At 40.1% G+C, this 25,679-nt stretch overlaps 1 protein-coding gene across 4 annotated transcripts; it reads left to right on the plus strand.

The window, feature by feature from the left end:
- Positions 1-889: 889 nt before the first annotated feature.
- Positions 890-24,857, plus strand: LOC147247426 (phosphatidylcholine:ceramide cholinephosphotransferase 1-like). 4 transcript variants are annotated; one of them, XM_086180843.1, is made up of 6 exons: positions 890-1,011; positions 18,019-18,922; positions 19,022-19,139; positions 20,093-20,246; positions 21,137-21,303; positions 22,027-24,857. In XM_086180843.1, exons 2-6 carry the CDS (start codon positions 18,312-18,314, stop codon positions 22,201-22,203), a joined length of 1,227 nt encoding a protein of 408 aa, XP_086036969.1. In that variant the 5' UTR covers positions 890-1,011; positions 18,019-18,311; the 3' UTR covers positions 22,204-24,857. The 4 variants fall into 4 exon arrangements, with proteins under 4 accessions (XP_086036969.1, XP_086036971.1, XP_086036972.1 ...); XM_086180845.1 differs by lacking the exon at positions 890-1,011 and adding an exon at positions 1,018-1,174; XM_086180846.1 differs by lacking the exon at positions 890-1,011 and adding an exon at positions 1,951-2,118.
- Positions 24,858-25,679: the final 822 nt, after the last annotated feature.

Genomic DNA, 25,679 nt, shown 5'->3' on the forward strand with positions numbered 1-25,679 from the left:
ATTTTCAAAAGTAGAAAATCCACTTGTCAAACAAGTTCACACAATTTCTGTCTGTTGTGAAAATCCACAACACCAAATTTGTTCCAGCTAAAAAATATAAAGTTGAAAAGTTATTCATAATACAGCTTTAAATTGCTGAACATTTAGCTCCACATCTGTTAAGAAATGTGTTTTATATGTACGCTCAATTTAACAATTTCGTCGTTCTTATATATGATTTTCATTGTAAGTACCAGATATTTGTAATAGAGAGGAAATATAGGACACACCCCATTTTATTGAATTTTATTGTATTCCATACATGATATGAATATTTTAGAGTTAAATCTAGTGGGTTTTTTTCATGTACAGCAAATGCAAGAACGGTACATTGTGTCTTGATTTTTTTTTATATTGTTAGTTTATCTTTCAAACAGTTCATATACTGTATATGTTTTTGGATATCGCTCTCTCTCGCTCTCTAAATATATATATATATATATATTTCATGTGTCTGTAAGTGTATATACACACACACATATATATGTACACATGTGATCATATTTAGAAAGTTCGTTTTACTTTATAAAATCAATTTTTTAAAATAGTTTTTCCAACTGAGGGTGGGGCTAGCTGTGTAGCTTGTGCTGAACCTGAACGCTTCATTTTCTGTATAGTTGTTGCTGCATTCAGTGCATCTCCAACGTTAGACATTTAGTACCGATTTTTTAAAAATTTCTTCATTTCTTCATTTCCTCTATAACAATAAATAGAGTCTCTGACGATACATCGATCATGTAATGGTCTTACATCAAGTGAAAAGAGCGATACAGTGAAGAGTTGGAACGTAGAAGCTCGCATTTACAAATTCTCTGTCGGTTCATGAAGCCAGCATGAGTGACGTCGTGAAGGGTACTCCCCGCTTCTCCAGTCACAAACCGCCTACCCATGAAAACACCGTACGGACTCCGACTGAAGCACATTGCTGTGGTAACCACTAGAATTTGAAGAGGAATCCTTAAACATTTTGAGGTAACACTCCACACACGTTTTTACTACACTTTTATCCAGGAGCAGCCGCAGCTAAATCTCTGGATCGCCTCAACCGTGCGTTGGCTCAGCTAACTTACAGCTGGCTCCAAGATAACTGTTTAAGGCAAACTCTGAGACATTCCCCGCTGCATTGTAACGTATGGTAAGCGGCGTTTCGCTGATAAACACTCATTTTCTTATCGCAGCCTTTCCTATCTCATGTAGCCAGTGCTGTTCACTGGCCTTGTGTTTAACATTTTATCTGTTGACGACTGAACGACTCCCGTTATTCCTAATCCAGAGCTACTGAGCTTTGCAGTGATTTTTATATCGACACAATTAAAACCCGAGAGGTGTCCAGCTGGTTTGTATTTAGGTCGCGTAAACAACATTTAGCTCCATTGTTTATCACTTACAAACATTAAGCTAGCGGTGGAGCGCGCGACGGAGCCCAGTGAGGCTTGTCTTTTAGCTAACCAGCTAACTCGGCTAGCTAAAACAACTGAAGACGCCAGCTTGCTTTATCTATTTTTAGGTGGTCAGGCTATAAGCTCTTAAGCCACTAAATACAGCGGCTTCCGGGGATCTTAATGTGAATAAAAGCTATGTTTTTAGCACGTTGAGGCACCTGTGACTGACGTGATTTATGAGTAATGCTATCTCACAGGTGTGTCAGCTAACGTTAACAGTGGCATTGAATCAACGACATCACTAGCTAATCCAACTCACTGTTAATATTGACCCAGAGTACTTCAGGTAAAACATTTGTTTCTGCTCTTCGCCTCCGAGCAGGATCACATATGAGGTCTATTTACTCAATTTGATCACTAAAGAACGGGGCGAAACGGCTGACCCACTTCAGCACCTTTTCCCTTTGCCTCACAAAGTTGTACTGAAATGTCCCTTCCTCTTGTGGAAAAAAGAATCAACTTGATGTGTGACTGCGTGTCGTTGAGAAGAAGAAAGTATCTGCCCCGTCTTCAAGACATGGTGTGAATGACCAACCCAACATTGACCAAGGCCAAGGAATAATGAGAGAGAGATAACCTTCGATGGGCCGACAGAGATAGTAATATAGTGGAGCCGGGAGATTTGCGTTTGGAAATGGTGAGAAAGCAGCTTTTCATGGGCATAAACAGTGTGACTGCAGTGAGTGTCAAGGGAGGGAAATGCTGAAGGGAGTCAATGGAGTTTATTGTTGTCACAGCATCCAGCACAAATGTCACTGCCAAAGCAAAACATGTCAGACTATCAACAACCAGGCTGGTACATTTGACAAGGAAGGCATAATTTTTTTTTTGGTGTGTGTCATTTAGTGGAAACAATGAGTTTTCTGTTGTCATGGCAATGATTCAGCATTGGGGAACTGTCAGCTGACGACCAGATATATTGACAAACTCTGGCTTCCATAATCAACTTCCCGTGGCCTGGCATAACATGATAATAACTGTTGCAATTTACATGTCAAGTGTCGTGTGTGCGGCCCCCCCCCATCTACTCATTTTGGAGTGAATGAACTAGCCTATGTAATGCTGCCAGAAGATGGCAGTACAGCCACTGGCTGTAAGAAGAAGGAAAAAAACACGATTTTAAAAGAAGTCATCTATCTACAAAAAAAATGGAGAGAGGGAGTATTTGAATTCTTCTTAACCACCAGCTAGTATTGGACATGTTGAATGCTGTGCAGAGATGAAGACAGAGATTTGTAGTGTCTTAGGAGATGATGCCCGCTACAATGGTCAGTCAGTCACGTGAGTAAAATATTTACGACCTCAGGAAAGCGTTTTCCGTTGCTGCTTTTTTCCCCTCTTTTTTTTGGAAAGGCAAAACTCACAGACTTCATTATATTGCTGGATTCTTGAGTTCGCATGAATTTCCATCTCGCCAAGCTTCAATTTAAGAATTTTTTTTTTTTTTTAAATCTTCTACCAACTGACTTTGACTTCTATGCGATTTTGTTCATGTGATTGGTTGAAGCCCATGACAGACAAATGTTTCATCCAGGCACCTTCCGAGCATTTTTGGGAAAGTGTCTGGGCTTTTCCAAACACTTTCTTCTGAGGCCTTCCCAGATGGTTCTGTGTAACAGACTATCTGATGGGTCAGGTTCAAAAGAAACACCTGAAACAAGCATAAAAGTATTTTTTTATTTCTTGAAGACTTTTCGAAATGTGATACGTCCATATATTCATCTAAATACACTGAAAGAAAATTGATGATTTATTTAGAAAGTAGTTAAACTGAGTTCGGTCTCTAAGGGATAGTCATGAGGTTTTCTGTTAAAAAGTTCTTTTGTAGCCTTGCGACATAAGAATCTGTGTAGGCTGTTGGTTACTCCCGAAGGCTCCAGATTAGTGTTGTGTCTTTATGAATGAATCCATAGATTTACTAGAGATGATCAATGAATTAGTTCGAGCTGCTGATATCGCGTTCCATAGCTAAACTAATGTTAATTCCGAGAGACGTTTGCATCTGTAATGCGCGTCATCGCTGAAGTGTCTTAACTTGATTTGTGTCGCGTGACAATTTCAAAGGCGCATGTTGAAAAGCCTCGCTTGCATTCAAAACACTCCCCTAATGTACAGTTACTTTTGGAACATATCAACAAGGAACACCAGTTGTAAAAATTCAAGGAAAATCAAAGGACTAAAAAGTAGGTCGCTCAAATACGAATGAATATTTTTCACAGACTATTTTACATGTCAACCATCCTTAAGTCTGGGTTTCTTTACACGGATAGTGGCTGAACTTACATTTTTAAAATGTAGATTGATGGAAATAAAATGTAGTTCATTTGTTGTAAAGCCTATCAGTAAGAAGTATGTGAGTTGGTCCGCCACTGCTTTGAGATCAGGCACTTCTTTTTGTATTGTGAACTAATTTGTTGAGTTCTACCCTTGCGCCCTCTTCCCTGATGATGCATCCTCTCCATGGTCAACTTTTCCCTTACTTGTATGTCTGTTAACAGTCACTGCAGATCTCTTGCTGTCTTTGCTAGGGCTGCAACTCACGTCTATTTTAATAGTCACCGACTGTTGAAACGATTGGTCGACAAACGGCTAATTATCAATTTTTTCTGAAATTTAGCACGAAGTTGATTGAATTATGTGGCAAATGATAATAAACACAAGAAAGATGGGTACAATGAAAAATACATCTTTTATTGATTTGATTTGATTGATTATTGCTCAAGCTCTCTTACAGCGAAAATACGCTTATAAAATGTACAATGTAAGTCATAAAAACCGTTTTGACTTGAATGTTACTTGAATCTCACCGAGGCGAGTCAGACTCTGTTTCGTTCAACTGCCCGACGTGCTTTCTCTTTTAATGTTCGTGCATCACCGAGGTACTGCCATGACACGCAGGGTCTGCTTTGCAAACTTTGCAAGTAGTCTTTTTATTCGCAGTATCCAGGCTAAAATGCTCCCAAACTTTAAAAGTTTCGGTACGCGTACCTGATGTTGACGCCACCATTTTTCCATGTTACTGCTCAGAGACAGAGACGCTATTGTGCATGAACGACTCTCGGCAGAGATTATAATCAAGTGAGATGCCTCACTCTGTTGGAAAAACGCGTCTAGTCGGCAATGGAATTCATTGTTGACTATTTCTATTATTGATTTTTGTCGACAACGTTGACTAATCGTTGCAGCCCTAGTCTTTGCTGTTTGCTTGGCGCCTTGAGGTGTTTGCTGATTCTCCTGTTTCTGGCAAATGGACATTGGCCGTAAGGATTTGCTTTACACTCTTGACAAAGCTATCCTTGGGTCTTGGGTTTAAAGCTGTGGCTGTGTTCACTATCAGATGCAGATGAATGTCTAGAAGCTTTTGCCTGCAACTTTTAAAGTTGAGATTTTCTTCCAACTCCAGGGCAGGAAGGAGAGCTGTGGGTTTTCACCATTTGGGTGACAGAGCTTAATATTCCGAACCTGTTTAATGGGACTTTGTAACACAGCACAACAACAGTGCTGTTGTTCTCTGAAACCGGTGGTGGTTGTTTCGAGCAAAGTGCATCCATCGGGCAGATAGGGATTGGGAATTGAGAGGATTTTATCTTTTAGCAATGTCATTTTCAGCCTGATTTTAAATTAAAAAAAAAGATAAATTCCTGTATTTATCTCTGATCAAAAAAGATCAGGGGAAAAAAAGACCATGTCCACACAGATTTTGGACTTTTTGTCATCTCCTGCTATAGTAACACTGTAGATAGTAGGTATGCCTATAACATTTGGCCATGCTTTTTCACAGTGTAGACACATGGCATCATTGTTTTGCAGTGAGCAAACAAAAAAAAAAAAAGAAAAGAAAAAAGCATCAATAAGCTCAGAGGTTTACAGTATTGACTCTCTGAGTTATCAATAATTTTTTTTTTAATGGGTCCGGTTCTCAATTCCCATCCCCATATGCAGCATACCACTTGGCGCACTGCTCTGTCAGCTAAAATGGTCAAAGTTCAGCCTTGTTGTATTTTGATCACTGCTTGCGGCGACTCACAGATCCCACAGGCTCGTGTGTCCCTGTTACTGCCTCAAGAAGTGTCTGACTCTGAAGGCATTAGATTGCATTTCTTCCAATAATCAGTGACAGCAACAACAACAACAACAAAAAAAACCAGGCCAGTTCTAGAAAGATCTCTAGCCTTTAGCTTTGAAGGGCCAACAACTGGACAAACCACTTTCCAGTGATGGTGATAACAGTCTAGCCTGGCTTGTTGCTCTTCAAGGTGGTTTGCTAAACTTGGAATGTTAGCACCTTTCATTAACACCGTTGTGTCACTTGCTTGTGTCACTTCAGACTTCCACTTAAAAGTCATGCTAAGAAGAAATGAAAGCACCAGCACAGTGAGAGCCATCACTTTCTTATCAAAGCCTAGTTCTCAAATCACTGGCACACCTCATCATTCATTTGTGTCATCGGTTTTACAGATACACAGCCTCAGTTAGTGGGACCACACTTACACTGCCGCTCATTCGATGCTAGAAATACATCATGTCTGGTCTTTCACTTTAAAGCCTCTGTACACCCCCCCCCCCCCGCGCTCCAGTATAATGCTATTACCTGATGGCCTTGGCCTGTTTGTTGTTCTAGCATATGCCACTACAATGTTACTGCCAGCAAAAAGCCATTGATCATTTGATTTCCGTCAAAGGGTTGCCCCTGGAGAAATGATATGCAGTGGCTTTAATCTTATTTTGGCCATAATTAGAAACACATGAAGTTTTACCACCAGTCACATGATGTCCCAGTTTCTTTCGGCCCTACAACTGCATTTTGCAAATCTAGGCTAGTAACACTGGCTGGAGCCTACTTTTGTGTATCTCCAAAAGAAGTAAGCCAAAATATGAGATAACATATAAAAGTCCTTGTGGAACACATTGGCAGTGATTTATCTGGTCTAATTTTATCTTACATTGCAGGGCAGAGTTTGAAAGGAGCCACACTTAATATTTATTTGACATAATTCAATTTAAGGGTGCATTTAGATAAGATGATGCAGTTATTTTGTAAATGCTGTGATGCATACACAAGGACAGGGCTGGAGTCTGGAAGTGGGTATTTGTAAGGAATGTGAAATAGTACAATCTGTCACTTGTGTTTTTTTTTTCCTTCTTTTTTCTGGCCTGCTTACCTGAGCTAGGACCCCCCGTTCTTTGGTGTAACTCCGCTTCCTTGCACTGCATGAGTTATGCTCTTTTTCTCTAAAAAAAAACAATAAAAGCAGGACTTTTTTGGGGGGAGGAAATTATCCATGTGGCCTCTTTGCTGTAGACCTGCCCCTGCCCTGATTTCTGCATATTTTGACCTATTTTAAGTGCAACATGCTGCTAAATTAAGAGTGGAGAGTGTCAACAATGCACAAGAAGAAACCTATCCAAGCCGTCGCCTAATTTCCAGTGGAGTTTTCAGCTCTCCTTTGATCAATGTTTGAAATCAACTGTAGGTCAGGTGACAGTCTTTTGATGCCGCCGTATTCCAAATCAGTTGGTCATAGTTTGTACAATGACATGATGCGCGAGTGGAAAAATTAAAATTGCTGCAATTCTGCAAGTTAACGAATACATCAAAGTAGCGCTCTGAAAGTGACATCAACTTTCAGATGAAAAATGCAACTTGTGTATTCAGGCCCAAGCCACAAAATGTGAATGTAGATTGCTTGCTACCTGCGTAGGGTGAAAGTGGTTGGCCTCAAAGCCTGGAACAGTTGATGCCCCGAACACTTTAATTTGTGTACAGACCTCTAGGATGGACGTGCTTTTCTCATTTCAGCGATAAACTTGGTTTTCACTCTGATAATGTGGTAATGACTGCTGAGAACTCAGCGGTTGGAACTGTTGAAGTGTTGACTGTGGTTTTGGATGTGGGGATTGAACTGTTCTCTTTAGAGAGGCACTTGGAATAATTCACTGTGATTGTTTTTCATATGGAGCGACATTCTTTATGACTCCGTGAGTGTACAAGATGCCATGTGGTTACTTGTTATGGGTGTCATCATGGATCCACTTGACCAACCCTTTCTTTAAAATTTTTTTTTCAAGCCAGGCTTAGAATTCGCTCTCGAAGGAAGTAACTGCGTCTTCATAGTTTGAATAACATGACTGAAACAAAAAAGAATACAACTAGAAACATGGGCTGTGCCCGGAAGTCGCGTGTTAAGGTTACACCCTGAGAGAAGAAAAAAACAAAAAGAAAGACACAGAAGAGATTGCACTTATGTGCCTGCATCGAGGAGAGTTTTCTTTCTTCTCTGTAGATTTTATAGTAGAAGATTTAATATAATTACATGATGTCATGAGCAGGGTATAGTGGGTGGCATTCTCACATGTAGGTCAAGAAGTTTCTTTGTTTAATTCATATGTACCTTCAAAATCTCATGCGAGCTGGAGCAAAGGGATTTCATCAGGTTTACGTTGAGGTGTTTTAGTCTCAGAAAGGCTGTCTGTCTTGTCTTGACACAGAACTTTGCAGTACAAATATAAAGATGGGCTGAAAGCTGTGCTAATTACTCCCTGTTGACAGCTCGTCTCTCGGCGTGCTGTTCTAGATGTTATTTCAGTGTCTGCACCGCATGCTATTGAACAGAGACCAGATAAGGTGTGTGTTGGTCCTCTGAGGCTGTAAGAGTCTGACAGCCTAATCAGTGACTCCTAAAGCAACAGGTGGTTTTCTCATTAGTGGATGGCAGCTACCAGAGGAGTGTTTGTCATTGAGCTTAGCTCCCCAGAGACTTCTGGAAGAGTCACCCGTGATTTATAGCTTTGTCTGAACAAACACGGCTAGTTCTGTTAATTAACAGAGTGATTAAACATGAAGATATTCTGCGATAGTTTGGACGCTAACTAAGTTTCTCATTGATGACTCAGATTTAACATTGTTGGTACAGGTTGGCAACACTCGTCATGCCACCACCAAAACCCTCCAGTGTTTGTGTCAGGGATGTAGGAAACCGCTTATGATATTTTACAAATGACTTTGACTGATGTTTATGATTATTGTCGTGTGCATAATGAGCTTCCATGTATATAATATTCACAATTTGCACATACTGAGAAATACAGTTACATTCTGAATTGATAAAAGGTAAATTTTTTTCTTTATTTAAAAAAAACATTTGGAAAAGCTCACTAATGATATTTGTTGTTCCCTCATCATTCTACAATTTGAGAAATTTTTAGCCTTTATTTACTTGCAGATGTATAAAGGTCAACCTTAAAAGAGTGAGATTAGTGAAATTGATTTACTGAAGAAAGTGTTGCATTCTGTTTCTGATGACGAATCAGTGTCTTTGATTTTCGGACGAATAATCAGCGGAGGATCACGTCTGTGAAGTTAAGACGTTATACATTCAATGGATTATTTTTTGTTTCTGACATTCAGTTGTATGTGCTGTGCATAAATACCTTTTCATGTTCATTCAGCTAAAGATGCTCTGCAAACACTTAAGCGCTGCGCCCAACCCATTCTACCGTTGGAGGGAAAAACCTCCTGTCAGGCGAATGGTTTCAATTCAGTTTATTGCTCTCTTCAAACTGAGTCTTTTTTTTAATGAGTTGGGAGCTAGCAGAGCACACAGATAGCTGCAGCGATTTAGTTGTTTTACAAAGTCGAGTGAATTTATTTAGTTCATTCACTGAGTGCTGTGTTACTTAAAAACAGGAACCAACCCCCCCCCCCCCCCCCCAAAAAAAAGGAAACCAATCCAAACTAGGTGAAAGTAAAAATATCAACATTGGCAGAAGATGAAGGTGAAACTGAACCTTGACTTTACAGTAAGAGACACTTATTTAAAACTGAATAAAACTCAGCCTTTTGTTGACTCAAGGTTAGGGTGTGTTTTAATTAACTGTGGACGAACCTTAGATCGCACTCAGACGGTTTCCAGTTGGACGATATATTAACCGTGTCGTGTCATTTCCTGCTAAATATTTACATCAACTTGAAATCCTTGTAACTGGAATAATTTTTAGGGTTGAGGGCAGAAATGGCAGCGATCGTTCAAGCTGTTAGTCGTTATCTTCGTGGTTATGAGGGGGTGTTTTGTGATGGAGTTGACCCTCTAATCTGTGAAATGCTGCACATTCCAATCACATTATTCATCCTGTCTGTATCTATTCAAGCCAAAAACAGTTGAATCATTAAACATGTCTCGCCCAAATCACTGAGAAGACATCACATTGCTACATTACTCAATTTCATCCCCCCTTTTCAAGTGATCACTATTTTCTCATCAATGGCATGTGTCACAGTATTTTGATGACTGTTTTTGTAAGTATGTGAACTCCCTGGTTGATTTTTAACCAGAATATCTTTGATTGAAAGCAGGCAAGCCCCTGTTGTGTGCTTTTTAACCTCCGCCTGTGAAGCGTTTGGGTGCTACGTGTAAAGGGATACAGGTGAGAATAGGTCACTCACCCATTGTTGGTTTACCTCGCAAGATAATGTGTAAAGAGACACCATGGACTTTACAAAAAGGAACAAAACAAAAAACTGTGCAGTGGAAAGAACAGTATGCTTAGGAGGCAGGGTAGGAAGAGAGAAACTAAAGCATTCCCTTCAATTTACTGGTATGTCTTTGTTTGCCTTTTTTATGTGACCTGCATTGTTTCCTGGTGCCTATCTTACTTCTCACAAATGTGATCTACATGTGAGAGGAGACCTTCAGTTCCATTTGCAACATGAACTGTCAAACATGGAATGAATCCGCTAAACTGTTCTAACTGACTGGTCCTCGTGAAGGAGACCGCTTAGTTTTGAGAATTTCAGAAATGAGTTTTAAGATAGCACAAGAAACAAAGTAGCAGAAAATCTTTAGTTGCTTGAGTGTTGTTGCACTTTTAAGGGGAACAATCGACTACTGGGATGGGTGTTAACTGATATCGCGTCACACACATTTACTGAAACACAGTTTCTACTGTAGATTCTTTTAAAAAATTTCTTTTCATTGGGATACTTTTTTGGGGGGGGGGGTGTACAAGGTTTTCTGACCACCTGGTTAACTTCCCTTGTTGTATTCAATTTAATTTGAGTATCTTGAGAGAGCAGATTACCCAGAGATATTTTTTATATTATGTTATGCTACTTCTATAGCTTGATTGTCGAAAAAACACACAGCTTTAGTTTGCCGTGTGTCTGCAGGCAGTTTGAACAAAGAAACATTATTTTTGTTGTGAAAAACTCTTGAAAGAAAAATGATTTTACCTTCTGAAGAGGTTCTTCGAGGTACTTTAGCTGCTGAATTTATCATAAGGTTAGCTTCATTTTCCAGCTGATATGGCTGGACCAACAAATATACCTCAGGTTAATGTGTATCTTGTGTATTGAGCCTCTGTACCGTATCTACAGATTTGGATTCTAGCAATAACGCGGTTTACTTCTTGAAGTTTAAACAAAAAAAGTACATGAGTGAAATGGGGGGGGGGGGGGGGGGGGCGGCGGTTGCGCAATAAAGATGAGAAAGTGGAAATGCACGAAAGCCGGCGGAGACCTATTAGAGAGACCGTTGCCCTTGTTGTTGTTGAACCGTTGAAGAAGTAAATAGGGACGATGTAAACACCTGGTACTACAGTTAAATAGTATGAGAATTTCAGAAAAGGTGCTTTAAACATTTACTGTGGTAGGCTGACAGAATTCTTCGGGGGGGGGGGGGGGGGCAGGAAACAGTGTTGTTTAGTAATCTTCCGAGAGTGCATCTGGCCAGTTACTGACAATAGTAAACATCTAATTATTGCACTGGTTTCGAACTTTGGCTTGTGTCTTTGGGGATTGTGGTTCTTCCATTCAGTCTGAAGCGACTCTGGGCCGAAGCTTCTCATAGCCATCAAGTGTGAGTCATTCGGTTCCACTCTTGGCTCCCTCCAAACGAACTGTGGATGGTGTGTTTATGTTTGTGTCGGTTTGACAGATGTTCCTCCTGGGTGGGATCCCTCTTTGGTTGTGTCACATGTACTGCCTTGTGCCTCCTCCCTCCCCCAACGTAGTCCCACCTAACCATCAAGAGTGGAAAGACTTAACACATTAGGGAGTTAAGGTAATACTTTTCATTTACTTCATTATATTTTTTCCATTTCCCGCAGCCAAGTGTGATTTGTCACTGAATTTATTACATTGAATGCTTGGTGCTTAAGGTGTCTAGAGCCAGAGAGAAGATATGACAGAGTAACGGAAACTGATTGAAGGTCAGATCGGGTCCATGGTGTGTCATCTTAGAATGCTGCTTTACTGAGATGTATCTGCGCAGCTGTCTGTCTGTGGTGGTGACAGATCATCTCAAAGATTTCTATCTTTGTTGCCTCAAGGACATACTTTTGTCTTTATAGTTGTTACATAACACTAGTTAAAGAAACAAGCCAGCTGTAATCGAATTTTTATTGAATCAATATTTAATGAATTGACTTGTTTCAGAGGAGTAAGCAAGCACTTAACTCATTAAAGGGAACTCATAGCACAGGAGCAGTCAGGCTGATTTAGATTATATGGCTCTATTCAGAGCTGGGATCAGTACATACTCATTCATGCAGCATATTATTATTACCCCTCTGATCATTTAAAAAAAAGGGATATTCTGCCAATACTACAGTTGACTTTGGTTGACTAACCCAGTTCCCAGAATAATAAATGATCCTGATAAGTTGAGGAAATTATTTTTTTGTGAGTAATCGGGAATACAAGTGCTTGTTCTCTTTAACCACAATACATGTGTGGGCTGTGCTTGAAATTATTCGAGGTAGTCACATGTTCACAAATAATGCAAAGGTTTTATCAGCAGTGGTAAGATTCAAAGTTCACTTTATCATGCTTATGACACACTAACAAAGTGCGTGCAATCGCTATTGTTTGCCTTGTCCCTCTTTATGGCCAAGAATAAAAAGAAACACCTCCTTTGACTCTTTAAACATTGGTTAAATGATTGATGTCAGAGCTCTAAGAGCTGCCTGCCTTTGCTTACAATAAGTAAGCATGTGACAATAGAACTCTCTGTTCAGTAAACACACACACACACCTCATCGCTGAAAATAAAATATCTTTTCCCTCCAGAGCTGCATGTATTCTCTTTTGTTACCGCGTTCATGAATGTCGAAAGGGAAATGACACGCTTTCAAGGTCAAAATCTTGTTTGGGGAAGAGTTTTAACGCTTTGTTGTCATATTGAACTGGAAGTTATCGTGAGGGATTGACTGATTTTCAGCTGTTTTTGTAGTTCTTTGCCTTCCAACCATATTATCTTGAGGATAATTTGATTTCTCATTTCTGGCAATCAAAGCAGCAGCAGCACCAGCAGCGTTCAGCTCATTTGTTACTGTATATTGCCTGTTGACATGTGTCGCTGTGACCTGTCTTCATCCTCCTATCTGTCCTCTCTCTCTCCCCATCTGGCTCTAACCAGCCAACGATGAGTTTCAGCAACGTGGACAGTGAAAGATCTTACAGAAGTAAATGCATGTTCAGTTCAATGAAATACTGGCTAACACACCTCTCACTCTGTTGATACAAGCCCCAGATGTCAGATAACCGTACAAATATGTATTTTCCACAAGCGCATGTAGTCGTGCAATTCTCCATACGTGCTTATTCATATTCGGCTCAAATATGAGAACAGGAGCACAGCGCCGTTGTACCGTTTCATTCAGAATGTACAAACACAGTAGTTTTTTAATCCAGGATTTATTTTGTCTGGGGAAGACCCTTGTATTTAGCTACCTTAGCAAAATAAAAAAGTGTAGTCTTAGGTAAGGGACTTGTTTTGTTTTTTCACTTTGTCGGTACAGTTGTGAGATTATTTCTTCGGCGAGCCTGACTGTTGTAAGCTGATTCATAGACCAAAGGTCCTCTGCACATTGCTGAGTCAGTGACAGCTAATCTCTGATCTGTCTGAATTGTACACTTCTGACAGAAGAGCTCTTTGTCTCTCTCTCTCTCTCTCTCTCTCTCTCTCTCTCTCTCTCTCTCTCTCTCTCTCTCTTTATCACCATGAAATGGTGCTCTCCTTTGCACCCTCACACACTTTCACAGCTTAAAGTTACACAGCTGGGTGGTCACGTGGATCAACTGTGTGTAGGGTTGGGCTGCGTCCAATTTTTGATACCTTTTTTTTTAAACATTCCAACTATTTTACAGCAAAATATGGTATTAGCAGCTGATTAAACTCTTGACCAAAGAGGCTCTGGGTCTCACTAGGCTACATACACAAGTGCTACGTTTACATATGAGTCGGTGTCCATTCTTGTGATGATTGCAAACGTGGAGATGGAATCTCAACATCAGATCCAAAGTTTTCATCAGACGACCAACCAGGAAAAATGTAATAAAACTGAGACAACTCACAGAAATGCACGGGTGGATAATATTTCTGCAAAAACCATCACTTCAGCATCGTTAAATTATCTGGCAGACGTGCGCTTCAATATTAGGTATCAAAATGTAGGGCTGGGTATTGTCATGGACCTCATTATATAACATATGTATCATAATACTAATTTTAACACAATCTGGTGCGATAAATATTGCAAAAATGATCATTACTGTTAAATAGACCCTTGCAGGACACGTTTACTACTTTTAGTTATACTGATAAACTACAGGCTCTTTGCATATTGTCCACATGCTCACAATTGTTCTTCTATGATGTCATGCATATGAGGCCCCATTTTCTCCGTCTATCAGAGGGAATGGATGTGATTCTGGAGTTGTAGAGGGTTCAGCTTGTAGCCTTTTAAATTGGCTCTGGTGCGCTGGCTTAAATGAATCTAGGTCCGACCTGAGCCCGGGCCTGATGAGGTACTGATGTTTTGTTTGTTGTCCTGCCAGACATCCAGCTATCCAGCCAGCCAGTCAGTGTATGTAGCTGCTGTTGGTCTGCACTGATCTGCCCCTGCTAGGGCCTGACCGCTGGCTGATCACCCTCTTAAACAGGGGTGGGGCTGTCTCAGCGCTGACCTTCGCTGTGATATATGGGTTCCTCCTTGCGCTCTGTTTCCCTCCTGTCCACTTGCTTTCCTTCAAATCCATGTTGTAGATTAGAGCTTGTCTCCTGCTTTAGCCCACACTGCCCCCCCCACCCCCCCACCCAAGCACAAACCAGACCACCCTGTGTCCACCACAGACATGGGCATCTATAAACATGCGCATGATGTGCTGCAGTTGTGCGAGTTCCTTTCCATAACAGTTGATTACTACGTATGGAGATTAAGTGTTTAGTGGTTGGAATGTGTGTATGTGTGTGCTTTAAAACTAGTAGAGATAGTATTTTTATTTCTGTCTGACAGTGTCAGAACTGCTTTACTTATATGTTTTGAGTGGCAAGTGGTATTAGTAGCCCGAATCGCAGTAATTTGGCAATCGTCCATTAATTTGTTGACAGATATCAAATGAAAGATGATGGAATGCCTCAGATTACATGTTTTTTCCATGACCCATCCATTTCTTCTCTTGCCCAATGTTAACCTTGGATCTGCTTACATCCTGTTGTCCTTTAATACAGAAGCTTGTGAACCACAGTACTCGTCTGTGTGTATACATTGGCAATTTATGTACTTTCTTCTTAACTAGGTTGTCAAATTAGCCATTAATGTTCACCTTTTCTTTCTGATACACAGGGAGGTCTTTGAATATCTATTTTTGTGCATTATGGCTATTAAAAGCAATGCGCAATAATATCACTTCACCAGCAGTTTTGGCATATTTGTCGTTTTTCGTTCGTTCACTCGTTTTTAGAATATATCGCTCAAATGGCCGATATTTATACCAGCCCAGTTTTGCTCAAGTCCCTTCTTGCCCGTCATCTGTCATTTCCAATAAGGAAATTATGTAGTTAATACATTTTAATGGGCTTTTCCAAATACTTGGAATTCGAATATATCTAAAGATTATTAAAAAAATAGGTTTATTTAGTTTTTACATTTTCTTCATGCTGAAAAACACAAAGAGAATTTTGAAAGAGTAAGATGTTTTTTTTTCTCTAAAACTGGTAAAGCTTATTTCTCATTGTTTCCTCATGATAATCATCAACAATGAACAAACAGAAAGAAGTAAAATCTTAACACCTGGGGGGCCGTTATTGGACATCGGAGCGATACCAATATATTTAAAAATGACCAATATCTGCCCCCACTGAGGACTTGCTGATGTTACTCAGCATTCCTATATTTTTAACATTCAAAAGGTTTCTTAATATATAAATATCATATAAACTTCTTTTATTGTGGCGATTTGTATTTCTATTGATTCTGGCTTGTTAAGTTGTGTTTTGTCCAAACAGTTAAACTTCGACTTCTCTATGCTGACAAGGAAACTCTGACTAAAGATTTGCTTGCTACTTTTTAGGTAGCGAGGTCGATATTGCTGACAGTCTGACAGACAGACAGACAGACAGCATAAAGGGAGCAGTTGGGATTTTTGCGGATGAGGTGGGGAAAAAAGGCGAACACAGTCATCGCAAATGTCATTGTAGTGAATGGCACATTTGTCCTGGTGCTGCCTCTGGCCTCACCGGCCAAGAACGCTGATCCTGTCCAGTGTTCCTCGTTCATCAAAGTGTTGGAAAGGGGGACTTTCCAGGCACGGAAAAATAATGTCCCCCATTAAGAGGGAAAAAAAAGAAGTCCTCTCTGAGTGTAAGTCCTCTCTGCTTTAGCGCACGTTGTCTTATGGGAGATGGATTAATGATTCTTAACAGGAGTATACAGCAGATTTAAACTCAACCTTTTGTCTGAAAATAGCTGAGTTTGATCATGTTGTTTACTATAGCAGATGTTTTGTGTTGGATGTGGCAAAGAGAGATTTGTAGTAGGAATAAAATCTGCCTTTTTGTGTCAAGGAAAGAGTTTGCGATCAGGTTGCTTGGTGGATTAGCGTCAGGTCCAGAAAAGGAAAGCAAATAATAAAAAGAAAGGAAAATTGGGAGGTTTGGAACCAAAGGGCAGACCTTAGAAGATGGAAACGAAGAGAATGGGGTTAAGATAACAAAAGGTGTTGGTGGAAAAGGGAGTGGAAGGAAATAAACCTGTCATTGTCGAAGGAAATGATGAGACATGGAAGAGTGACATCATCAGTGATGAGAGGAAGCTGGCAAATGAGCCAGAGCAGCAGGAGGAGCTGAGGTCAGGCCAGAGGAGATCCTGGCAGAAAGTGCAGATATCAACACGGCGGAGGAGGACGCGAGCCTGTCACTGGAGAGACAAGAAAATCTGGAATCAGTTAGATCAGGATTTAACAACGAAGAAGGCGAGAGATAGAAAAAACAAAAATAGAGGGAAAGAATGGTGGCGTACGACTCTAATGTTGTGCAAACAGTGAGCAATGGGTCTAATAAAACGACAGATGAGCTGAATAAGCAGACTTGTGGAGTTGGAAAAAAGAAAGGTTTTCAACTAAAAAACAAAGATAGTAAAGGGAGTTAGATTTTTTTCCCCTCAAGTCCCTGTATATAAACACACAAGTTCCTGACTTTGAAGTGAAGGCATTGAAGAGCTGTTGCAGGTTATTCTTTTGTCTCAGTGTTTGATAACTGTATTTTTTTTGAGTGTGTTGTGTTGTTGTTGTTGTTGTTTGTTTGTTTTTCTAGAATGCAGAAAACTTTGGGAAAACTTAGGTGGTGCTGTAGTCTAAACTGCTTTTATTTTTTGGAGCAGCTTAAAAGAGAATTCATGAGAAAAATGGCAATTAATACGTTTCAGTTCAGTTCAATGTTTAACCCTAATGTCAAAGCCAGTTTTTGATTAAGTTATTTGTTCAATGTTGGAAGGTTAAGTAGTTTTAATCATGTTTAAGGAAATGCAGTTTCTTTTTTATTTATTAGGGGATTCTTTGATCCTTCGAGTATTAACATTTCAGTTCTTTATTAACCAGTGAAAGTCACATTTCCCTTCAGCGGCATAAGATTCCTGTCATGCAGATGCGGTCGAGCAGTCCAGGCTTGCTACTGGGATTTATTAAACAAATAGTACGATAAGTGTCCTTGTTAGGTTATCAAGATAATATAAATGTTTTTTTTTGTTTTTTTTTACTCAAACATATAAGAAATTACAAACAGAATATTTTGCAGTCCTGTTTTCAAAATAACTTTTACATAAACAAAGCCATCTCTGCAATGTTTTTGCAGCGCTTTTTTCAAATAATTCTATTGTAATTATTTCATAGCCCATGATATTAGCTTTCAGATGAACTGTGCAGCACTGGTTGAATATTAGTTTGTGCGAATTATTATTTTAGTGCTAGAATTGTATTATATTATATTATATTAGCGCATGAATGGCTTATTAGCAGTGATGTTCAAAGAGGACAAATGCCTCTGATGGCAGCACCCCTGTTGTTCATGTTGTAGTAATCTCACCATGTTTCACTGCTCACCCTCAGAAGTTAACCAGTGTGCTGCTCTATTAGTCAGAGTGTACATGATGGCTTCTGGTGTTGCATCCGGTCTAGGACCTCGCCCACCAGGGCAGTTGAGATGAGCAAAGCACTGCTCACTAGCATTATGAATCATGCTTTGTATTTTTTTTTCTTTAACAGGAGTGCAGTGTGTGTGGGAAACCGATGAGGTGAATAAAAGGCACAAGACGCCACTGTGGTTCTTTTGCTATCTGCTGGCCTTCACCCTGAGTCATCCTCCTGCCTGGATTCTGCACCCATCATTTCAAAAGGAAGCTGGGGTCCCTCTGGGTGCTGCTGTTCAATGCTCAAGAAACACCATGTGCCAGAGCTGGTGTGGACTTACCTCAGCCCCATAGACCACCAAACCTCTTGTGTCCCCTCCCCTCTCTTCTGAGGACCCCTCTGATCCTCGACACCACCCACTGGCCAAGATGAAGAAGGTAGCGGCGTGGACGGCGGAGGACATCTCTGACTGGTTAAGCAAAGAGGGGATGCCAGAGTATATTGATGCACTCCATCAGATAAGTGGCCCTGCCTTGCTTCGGCTCACAGAGGCAGATTTCCAGATGCCACCCCTCTCGCTGGTCTCGTCTGATGGTGGGCAGCAGCTGCTGGAGCGACTGGAGACGCTGCGGATAGAAACACATATCGAAGCTCATAAAAATGGTCACGCAAATGGGCACATGGGTGGGCTGCCCAACGGGATTAGCAAGCCCCAGAGGAACGGCACGTTGGGGAAGGACTTCCGGATGGAGATGGTCCACATTCCCATCCCAACAAAGGAAGCTTCTCGCTCCTCATTCCCTGCTGAGTGGGGGAAAACGGGCATCGCGTTTGTCTATGCAGTGGTGTGTTTTGTCACCACCACTGTTGTAATCTCAGTGGTTCATGAGAGAGTACCGCCAAAGGAGCACACCCCGCCGCTGCCCGATAAGTTCTTCGACCTGTTCAACAGGATAGAGTGGGCCTTCTCCATCTGTGAGATCAACGGCATGGTGCTGGTGGCGTTCTGGCTAATCCAGTGGATTCTGCTAAAGCACAGGTACACGCCTTCATATTCAGTTTCATCCAACATCAGTCCAAATAACTTCATCCGAATCCTTTTAATTCTATTTTTCCTTGTCTTTCTTTTCTTCTCCAGGTCAATTATAGGCAGGCGCTTCTTCTTCATTGTGGGCACCCTCTATCTGTACCGCTGTATTACAATGTACATCACCACTCTGCCTGTTCCTGGAATGCACTTCAAATGCTCTCCAAAGGTATAATACACACACACACACACACACACACACACACACACACACACACACACACACACACACACACACACACTACACTCTATTTCACTATATTTCTTTCATCATTATAGTTTGGTTGAGCATGAGCTTTCTGAATGGGCAAAATCAGCAAAAAGTGTTTTTTAATCATTTTTTAAAAGATCAAAGCCACTGACAACTGTCATTTGCACACACACATTTTTGTGCATTGGAGAGGCTGTTTTTTGTTTTGTTTCTTAGTTCCTCTTGCAAATATTATTCAACTAGTAGTTTCACATCCTTTCACTGGCATGTGGAAATTACAACTTCATTTTTAAGTTGTCCTTTATAGCCACAAGATCTCGTTTGCGTATGTCACATGTCAGTATTAATAGGTAAAGATAAAAGAACTATGCTGTGAGGTGGTACACGTGCACGTTGTCCTCGCATCCTCAATCACAATCTTTTTTTTGGGGGGGGGGGGTTAAGAACGTTGCACTACCACCTTCTTTGCAAATGTAAACAAACATGCGTTTTGGACTTGGCGCAACAATCAAGTTTTCACTCAGTTCAGATTACCTGATGACTTGCATCACAAAACTGTCGTGTAAGTTCCTGAAATACTCATTTATAATATGAAATATTTTATCACTCAGCAGCCGCAGTGCTCGGACACTCGTCGAATAACAAATGGTTCCACGCTTAAATAGTCACATCTTCATTTTTACTTTTCAGTTCTGGTAACTTTTCTAGCTTAGGGTTTTCTATGCTTCAAACAATGAAGAGGAGGAATATTTCAAAAGCAGTTTTAAATTATGTTAGAAGAAGTGGACAAATAATTTAGAGATGAATCCAAACAAAATGATTTCACCTCTGCCTTAAATGATTTCACCTCTACATCATAACAGTGTTAGTATAAAGCTCTGCTATTCAGTCCGTGGTTGTGTTTCTTTCAGCTTCTCGGGAACTGGGAAGCCCAGATGAGGAGAATAATGAAGATGATTGCTGGCGGAGGGCTCTCCATCACAGGCTCTCACACCATGTGTGGAGATTATCTGTATAGTGGACACACTGTTATGTTAACGCTGACATACCTCTTCATCAAGGAATGTAAGTTCCGCTGTGTTTTTACATGTAGTTTTGTCAACGCTAGCTTGATCCGACATGTCTGCCTCTAAGGATTCTGGAGGGGAGGGCTTTTCTGTGCTATTCTGTTCTCTATGGCTCACTTTTTAGCACATTACAAAATGACACCGTGGCCATAGTTAGCTTCAGACCTTCACTGCATCTTCAAGTAAAGATGAACTGTTTATACCTTGAGCTACATACTTTCTTTCCTAAGTTAAGTTTGACTCAGTTAAAGAATAATCACAAAGTCAAAGTGTAGTCTTCAGTTATGTATGTTTGAGTTGAAGGTTTACCTGCGGCTTATTGGTATTCATTAATTCGTTTTTATCAGGTGAGGCTACTTTTCTTTCTTTAATTAGCACTAATGAACACTTGTTACTACGCATATTTCATTCCTTTAGGAATCTTGTACTTATATGCGACACAGATCTGAGAAATATTAAATATAATGCTGCTCTGTTCACACAATACCTCTCAGGAAATATAACCACAAAGGAAACATGTGAGAGGAAATGTCGAAATAGTCTCGTATGTTTCTCCAGTGCGTTTACATATTTTCGTGCTCCACAGCTGGCTTTCCTTTTTTTTAACTTTAGTTTTATTTTGCATATCCACCTGTGTCACCACAAAGAACAAGAGCCAGACTTGTTTAGTTTGGTCTGGTTAAATTTCTTTGTACCCATTGTTCTGCCCTGTCTTCATCACACTGTTCTAGAAACACGTTGCAGCGGGGACATCTAGTGGTGAGGATGAGAACAGCTTTGAAAGAGTCACTCGCCCTTTCCCACTCACTCTGTGTTTACCAGTGCAAGAGCTGATTTTAGTTTCTCTACTAGCAGAATTCACAAGAGGAAATTATGTGTTTTTAACAGACTCCCCCAAAAGGTTCTGGTGGTATCACTGGCTTTGTTGGACTTTGAGTGCTGTTGGGATTTTCTGCATCCTTCTGGCCCATGACCACTACACTGTAGATGTGGTGGTAGCATACTTTATCACTACACGTCTCTTCTGGTGGTACCACACTATGGCCAACCAGCAGGTGAGTACAACATGCTATTAGCATTTGATAGATTTTCACAATATTGTTCATGGCCACTTAAAGGAGCACAGCAACTTTTTGGGACATCTGCTTATTTGTCATCTTCTCCAGAGCCAGATGAGGAGACTCTTCTTTCCTCTGTGTGTGTATCAGGGAGCTTAGACCAACAGGGACCAGCTAATTGCTACTTAACTTAGCACAATGCATGCTATTGGATGGGACAAATGCAGTGTATTTCCTAAAACGTTTGTGTGCTCCTTTAAAAAACAAAAAACAGGATGACAACTTAGAAAGATCAAATACAAGGGCTGAACAGCTACTTTGAATGTTATCAAAATTACAATAGGCCTAGTGCAATATCCAAATGATAGGCTTTGCAATACTTACATAAAATACTATTCAACAGAAAGTATTGTGACACTGTCAAAATATCCTATGTATGTAAATGGTATTCTACAGAGTTAAGAAAAAACGTCTTTCTTTGTTACAGATCTTTGCAGAAGTCACACCATTTTCAAACCGATGTGTTTTCCAATTAAAACATGAAAGATGATGATATCTTTTAATATTGTGAGTCATACCACAATTGTAGTATTGGAAAAAAATAATTATCACTTGGTATTTTTAAAAAAATTCTTCAGCTCTAATATTTAGAAGTAGTTAATTTGTAAGAATATTAAATGACCCAACTAACAATATTTCTTTCTGCTTTATCCTTTTCAGACATTGAAAGAGACATCACAGAATAACCCATTCTCACGGGTGTGGTGGTACAGACTGTTCCAATACTTGGAAGAAAACGTCAGCGGCACAGTTCCCCGGAACTATCAGCTGCCATTGTCATGGCGAGCGCTGCAGTGGAACCGTGGAGTGAAATACAGCAGGTTGGACATCCAGTGACCCGACTGTCAGAGCAGGCAAGGACTGTGACTTTCATGAGTCCTGTTTTAGTCCAAGGAAGAAGTCACGGTCGGTCTGATGTAGCGCTGTCCTCTCCCCTCCAGTAACAGATGATCCCTCTCCAAATGGGTAACACTGTGACCCACCTAGTATCTTTCTTTCCTTTGTGTGTGCGTGCGTGCGTGTGTGTGTGTGTGTGCGTGCGTGTGTATGGTGTGTGTGTGTGTGTGTGTGTGTGTGTATATATATATATATATATATATATATATATATATATATATATATATATATAATATGATTTTTTTCCCGTTCTTGTCCTACCTTCTCTGCTGTTAGTATTTGACAACACAGAGCACTAATTTATATTTGTTTCTGCTTAAGAAGCAGATTATGAAGCATTTCAACATTACCTTCTCAATACTGCATCGTTTGGGCCGAAAGGACTCTGACATAGTTTACTTAAAGTTAATGTCCACATGTTCTTAGAAAACTTTTTTTTAAGTGCAAATTGTGTCAATCAAATGCACATTTCAACCAAAATGCCATATGCATTTTTCTTTTTTTTTCTTTTATTAAAAGCCAATTGTGTTTTGTAATCTGTCCTTGCTAAAATAAGTCAAAGGCGCAAAAAAAATAGTTTTTCTAAGTATGTCAAACTTTATTTTTCAAAAACAAATGATGTCCAATAAAAGGATTTTTAGATTTTTACCTTTTTCAAGATGGATAACTGAGAGCATAATAATCTAATGTGATGTAAACATTATTCCAGTGCCTTCCTTAGCTTGATTGTAAAACAGTTCAAGTACTCCGTGTCTTGTTTCCACTCTGCCGTGGCTGTCACCGCGCTACGGTAGCAGGTGGGACTCGCTTAACAGTCTCGTTCCCATGAATGTAAAGACAACAACGCCAGCCTTACCAGAAGATTGGTTCCCCCCCCCCCCCCCCCCAAAAACAAATCAAGTGCAGTGAGTGAAACATCCCGTTTATTGATGCTATATGATGTCATTGTGTGCTTGGTTGGTTAATGATGATCTAACAGGAAAAAAAAGACTGTTAATTCTGTTTTTTTTTTATGTGTGTACTATTTCATTCATCAGTCTTTTCTAGACACCAGCCATGTTGAAAACGTACCCATTGATGCTCAGTCGCCCATGGACGCCACAGTGTCTGCTGGTTTAACTTAATCTGCTAAACATCACTGCCTGGTTAGAAAACACGATGAGATAAATCTCTGCAGGCCCAGTCTAGTTAAACTGGACCTGGGTGTGTCTTGTGTATGGTTTTTCAAACTTGTGAGGGGATAAAGAACCCCATCTTGTTCCCCGTATGGAATCACGCCACAGAATCTTAAATACTGGAATTACCAAACTTTGAGAATGCACAACACGATACTTGTACTGAGTTTAGGGAATGTCAGCAAACCACAGAAGCTTGAGGCAGAGTTTCTGAGCGTGCGCGTAACAATCCTTGAACCTCTTGGGGGGGCAACAGAGTCTTCTGATGTCAACGGCGATCATCCGGGCCAAAACATCCATAAGCAATTTGAAACACAATATGGAGCTGGATTATTATTATTTATTTATTTTTTTGTAAGTAACTCATTAGAAAGCTACAATCATGGTCAGATGGTAGGTGCGAGATCCCGTTTCAGACAGTGCATTCTGCATCTTTTTCTTTTTTTTTTCTCCTCACCACATCGAATGTTTACCTGCATGAAACCAAAGCCCGCTCAAACACAACAAGACGAGAACACTTCTGGTGCCAAATCCCTCGCCCTGCAAATTCTGCATTCAAATGCACGGTTTGGTTTTTACATTGCAGCTTGAAGACGGTTTATTTCCTTCCGAACATAATGCCAAAACAATCCAGTAGCAAACATGAACAAGGGGAACAAGTCGGGAAGTGATGCACAAAGCGGTTGATTTTATATTTGGTCATATTAGTGCAAACAGGATGGCATTTGTTTCCATGAATGTGAAAATGTGTCTGTTAATGAATCCCAATCTTGTTAATTGTGGATTTGTAGCAATGACTGAACTGTAAATAACAAGTACTAAAATTCATCAAATACTGTAAAAATGTAAAAAAAAAAAAAAAAAAAGTGAAATTTTGATTTCAAATCAGATTTCTCGATGAAGAAAACTGCACTAATTTTAGGAGTACACGGTTGAATGACGAGTCATGTTTCTTTAAAAACGGTCAAAATGGAGGAGGGGAGTGAGTCATTTCAATGTGACATGCAAAGTTTAACAGCCTTAGTGTTTTAAGGCATCGCAGTATCGGCGCAGCCTCCTCTTTGTATCATGGTTCGATCATTTCATCATCAGAGACAACTCTCTCAGATCGAAGAGCACAATAGCTTCCTCACATATGGCCATATTTTTGATTGTCCAAACTTAGCCCTGCGAGGGTCTTGATAGGGATGAAGAGTGGAGGTGACGTTTGTCTCTTGGTGTGCTAATCAAGTTGTTGTTTATGTTTATGTTGTTTTTTTTTATTTTAATCTAAGAAATGAAAGTTATTTGTTTCTGAGTAAACCTCTCACCCAGTTTGTCCCTTTTTTTGTGTGTGTGTGTGTTATACCAGACATTTGTAAGATATGACAAAGGATTCTACAGGGGGCGCTATTGAATAAAAGATTTTACTATAACAGATTTTGCAAAAACTCTTTTTATTCTTTCATTTTTCAGCACATTACTTTTCAGCTTATTCACATTGTGCCAAAAAATCATGACAAACCCACAGCCAACCAGCAGATGGACACAGTGAGGCGTATGATGGTTCACCCCTCCTTTCAAAAATATCTTTATTTCCATTATGTATCTGTGCACTCCACTTTTACTCATGCTGGTCCACTTAATACTCCTCAAACATCCCACACATCTTTTGAAAATTCCCACAACCTCTCTCATCCACCCTGTTGTTTTTAGTCAGCCTGTTCCAGAAAAAACAAAACTGATGTGCACAAAGATTTTGAATGAACACACCCCACCGAGACACTTGAAATCGCACTTATGTAGCATCTGGTGTCTAGATGCCTTTTTCCCCTCTCGCGTTTCTTCTGTCACTCATAGAATACAGAGGGAGCCGGCCACGTATACTTAGCTTGAAGCTAATGGTGACCGATGGCTAAAACAGCAAAAAAACAACATAAATTTACAAACTCAAACATATCATCCTGTATAGTCCATGTCTTTATCCTGCTGTATTCTCAGTAATCCTACTAAGGATAACACCTCCAGTCTGGTGCTGCTGTGAATGAGCATAGACACATTTTTTTCAGCTAAATGCTGGTTATGCTAGCTTGTTTTTAGCTCAAATAAAGCTAGGTCTGTATGAAGAAGACATGTATTACAGTGAATTATGAGCTTCAGTTTGTAAACAGACATTTTTGGGCAGTTTTTTTCTCTTTTTTTTCCGTAGCTATGATGCTACATTTCTCTGCATTTTTTAGCCAAACATCGTTGTGAGCTCAA

Source organism: Aulostomus chinensis, chromosome 16 (genome assembly GCF_037954235.1).
Source record: "Aulostomus chinensis isolate RoL2024-O1b breed Wild chromosome 16, RoL_Achi_v1.0, whole genome shotgun sequence".
Classification (NCBI taxonomy): domain Eukaryota; kingdom Metazoa; phylum Chordata; class Actinopteri; order Syngnathiformes; family Aulostomidae; genus Aulostomus; species Aulostomus chinensis.

What these genes read in the sequence shown, in the direction of transcription:
- LOC147247426 (XM_086180843.1), top strand. Translation starts at nt 18,312, where the DNA reads ATGAAGAAGGTAGCGGCGTGGACGGCGGAGGACATCTCTGACTGGTTA. An exon ending in ACTTCAAATGCTCTCCAAAG is followed by an intron (nt 19,140 to 20,092) that starts GTATAATACACA and finishes TGTTTCTTTCAG; the next exon opens with CTTCTCGGGAACTGGGAAGC. An exon ending in ACACTATGGCCAACCAGCAG is followed by an intron (nt 21,304 to 22,026) that starts GTGAGTACAACA and finishes TATCCTTTTCAG; the next exon opens with ACATTGAAAGAGACATCACA.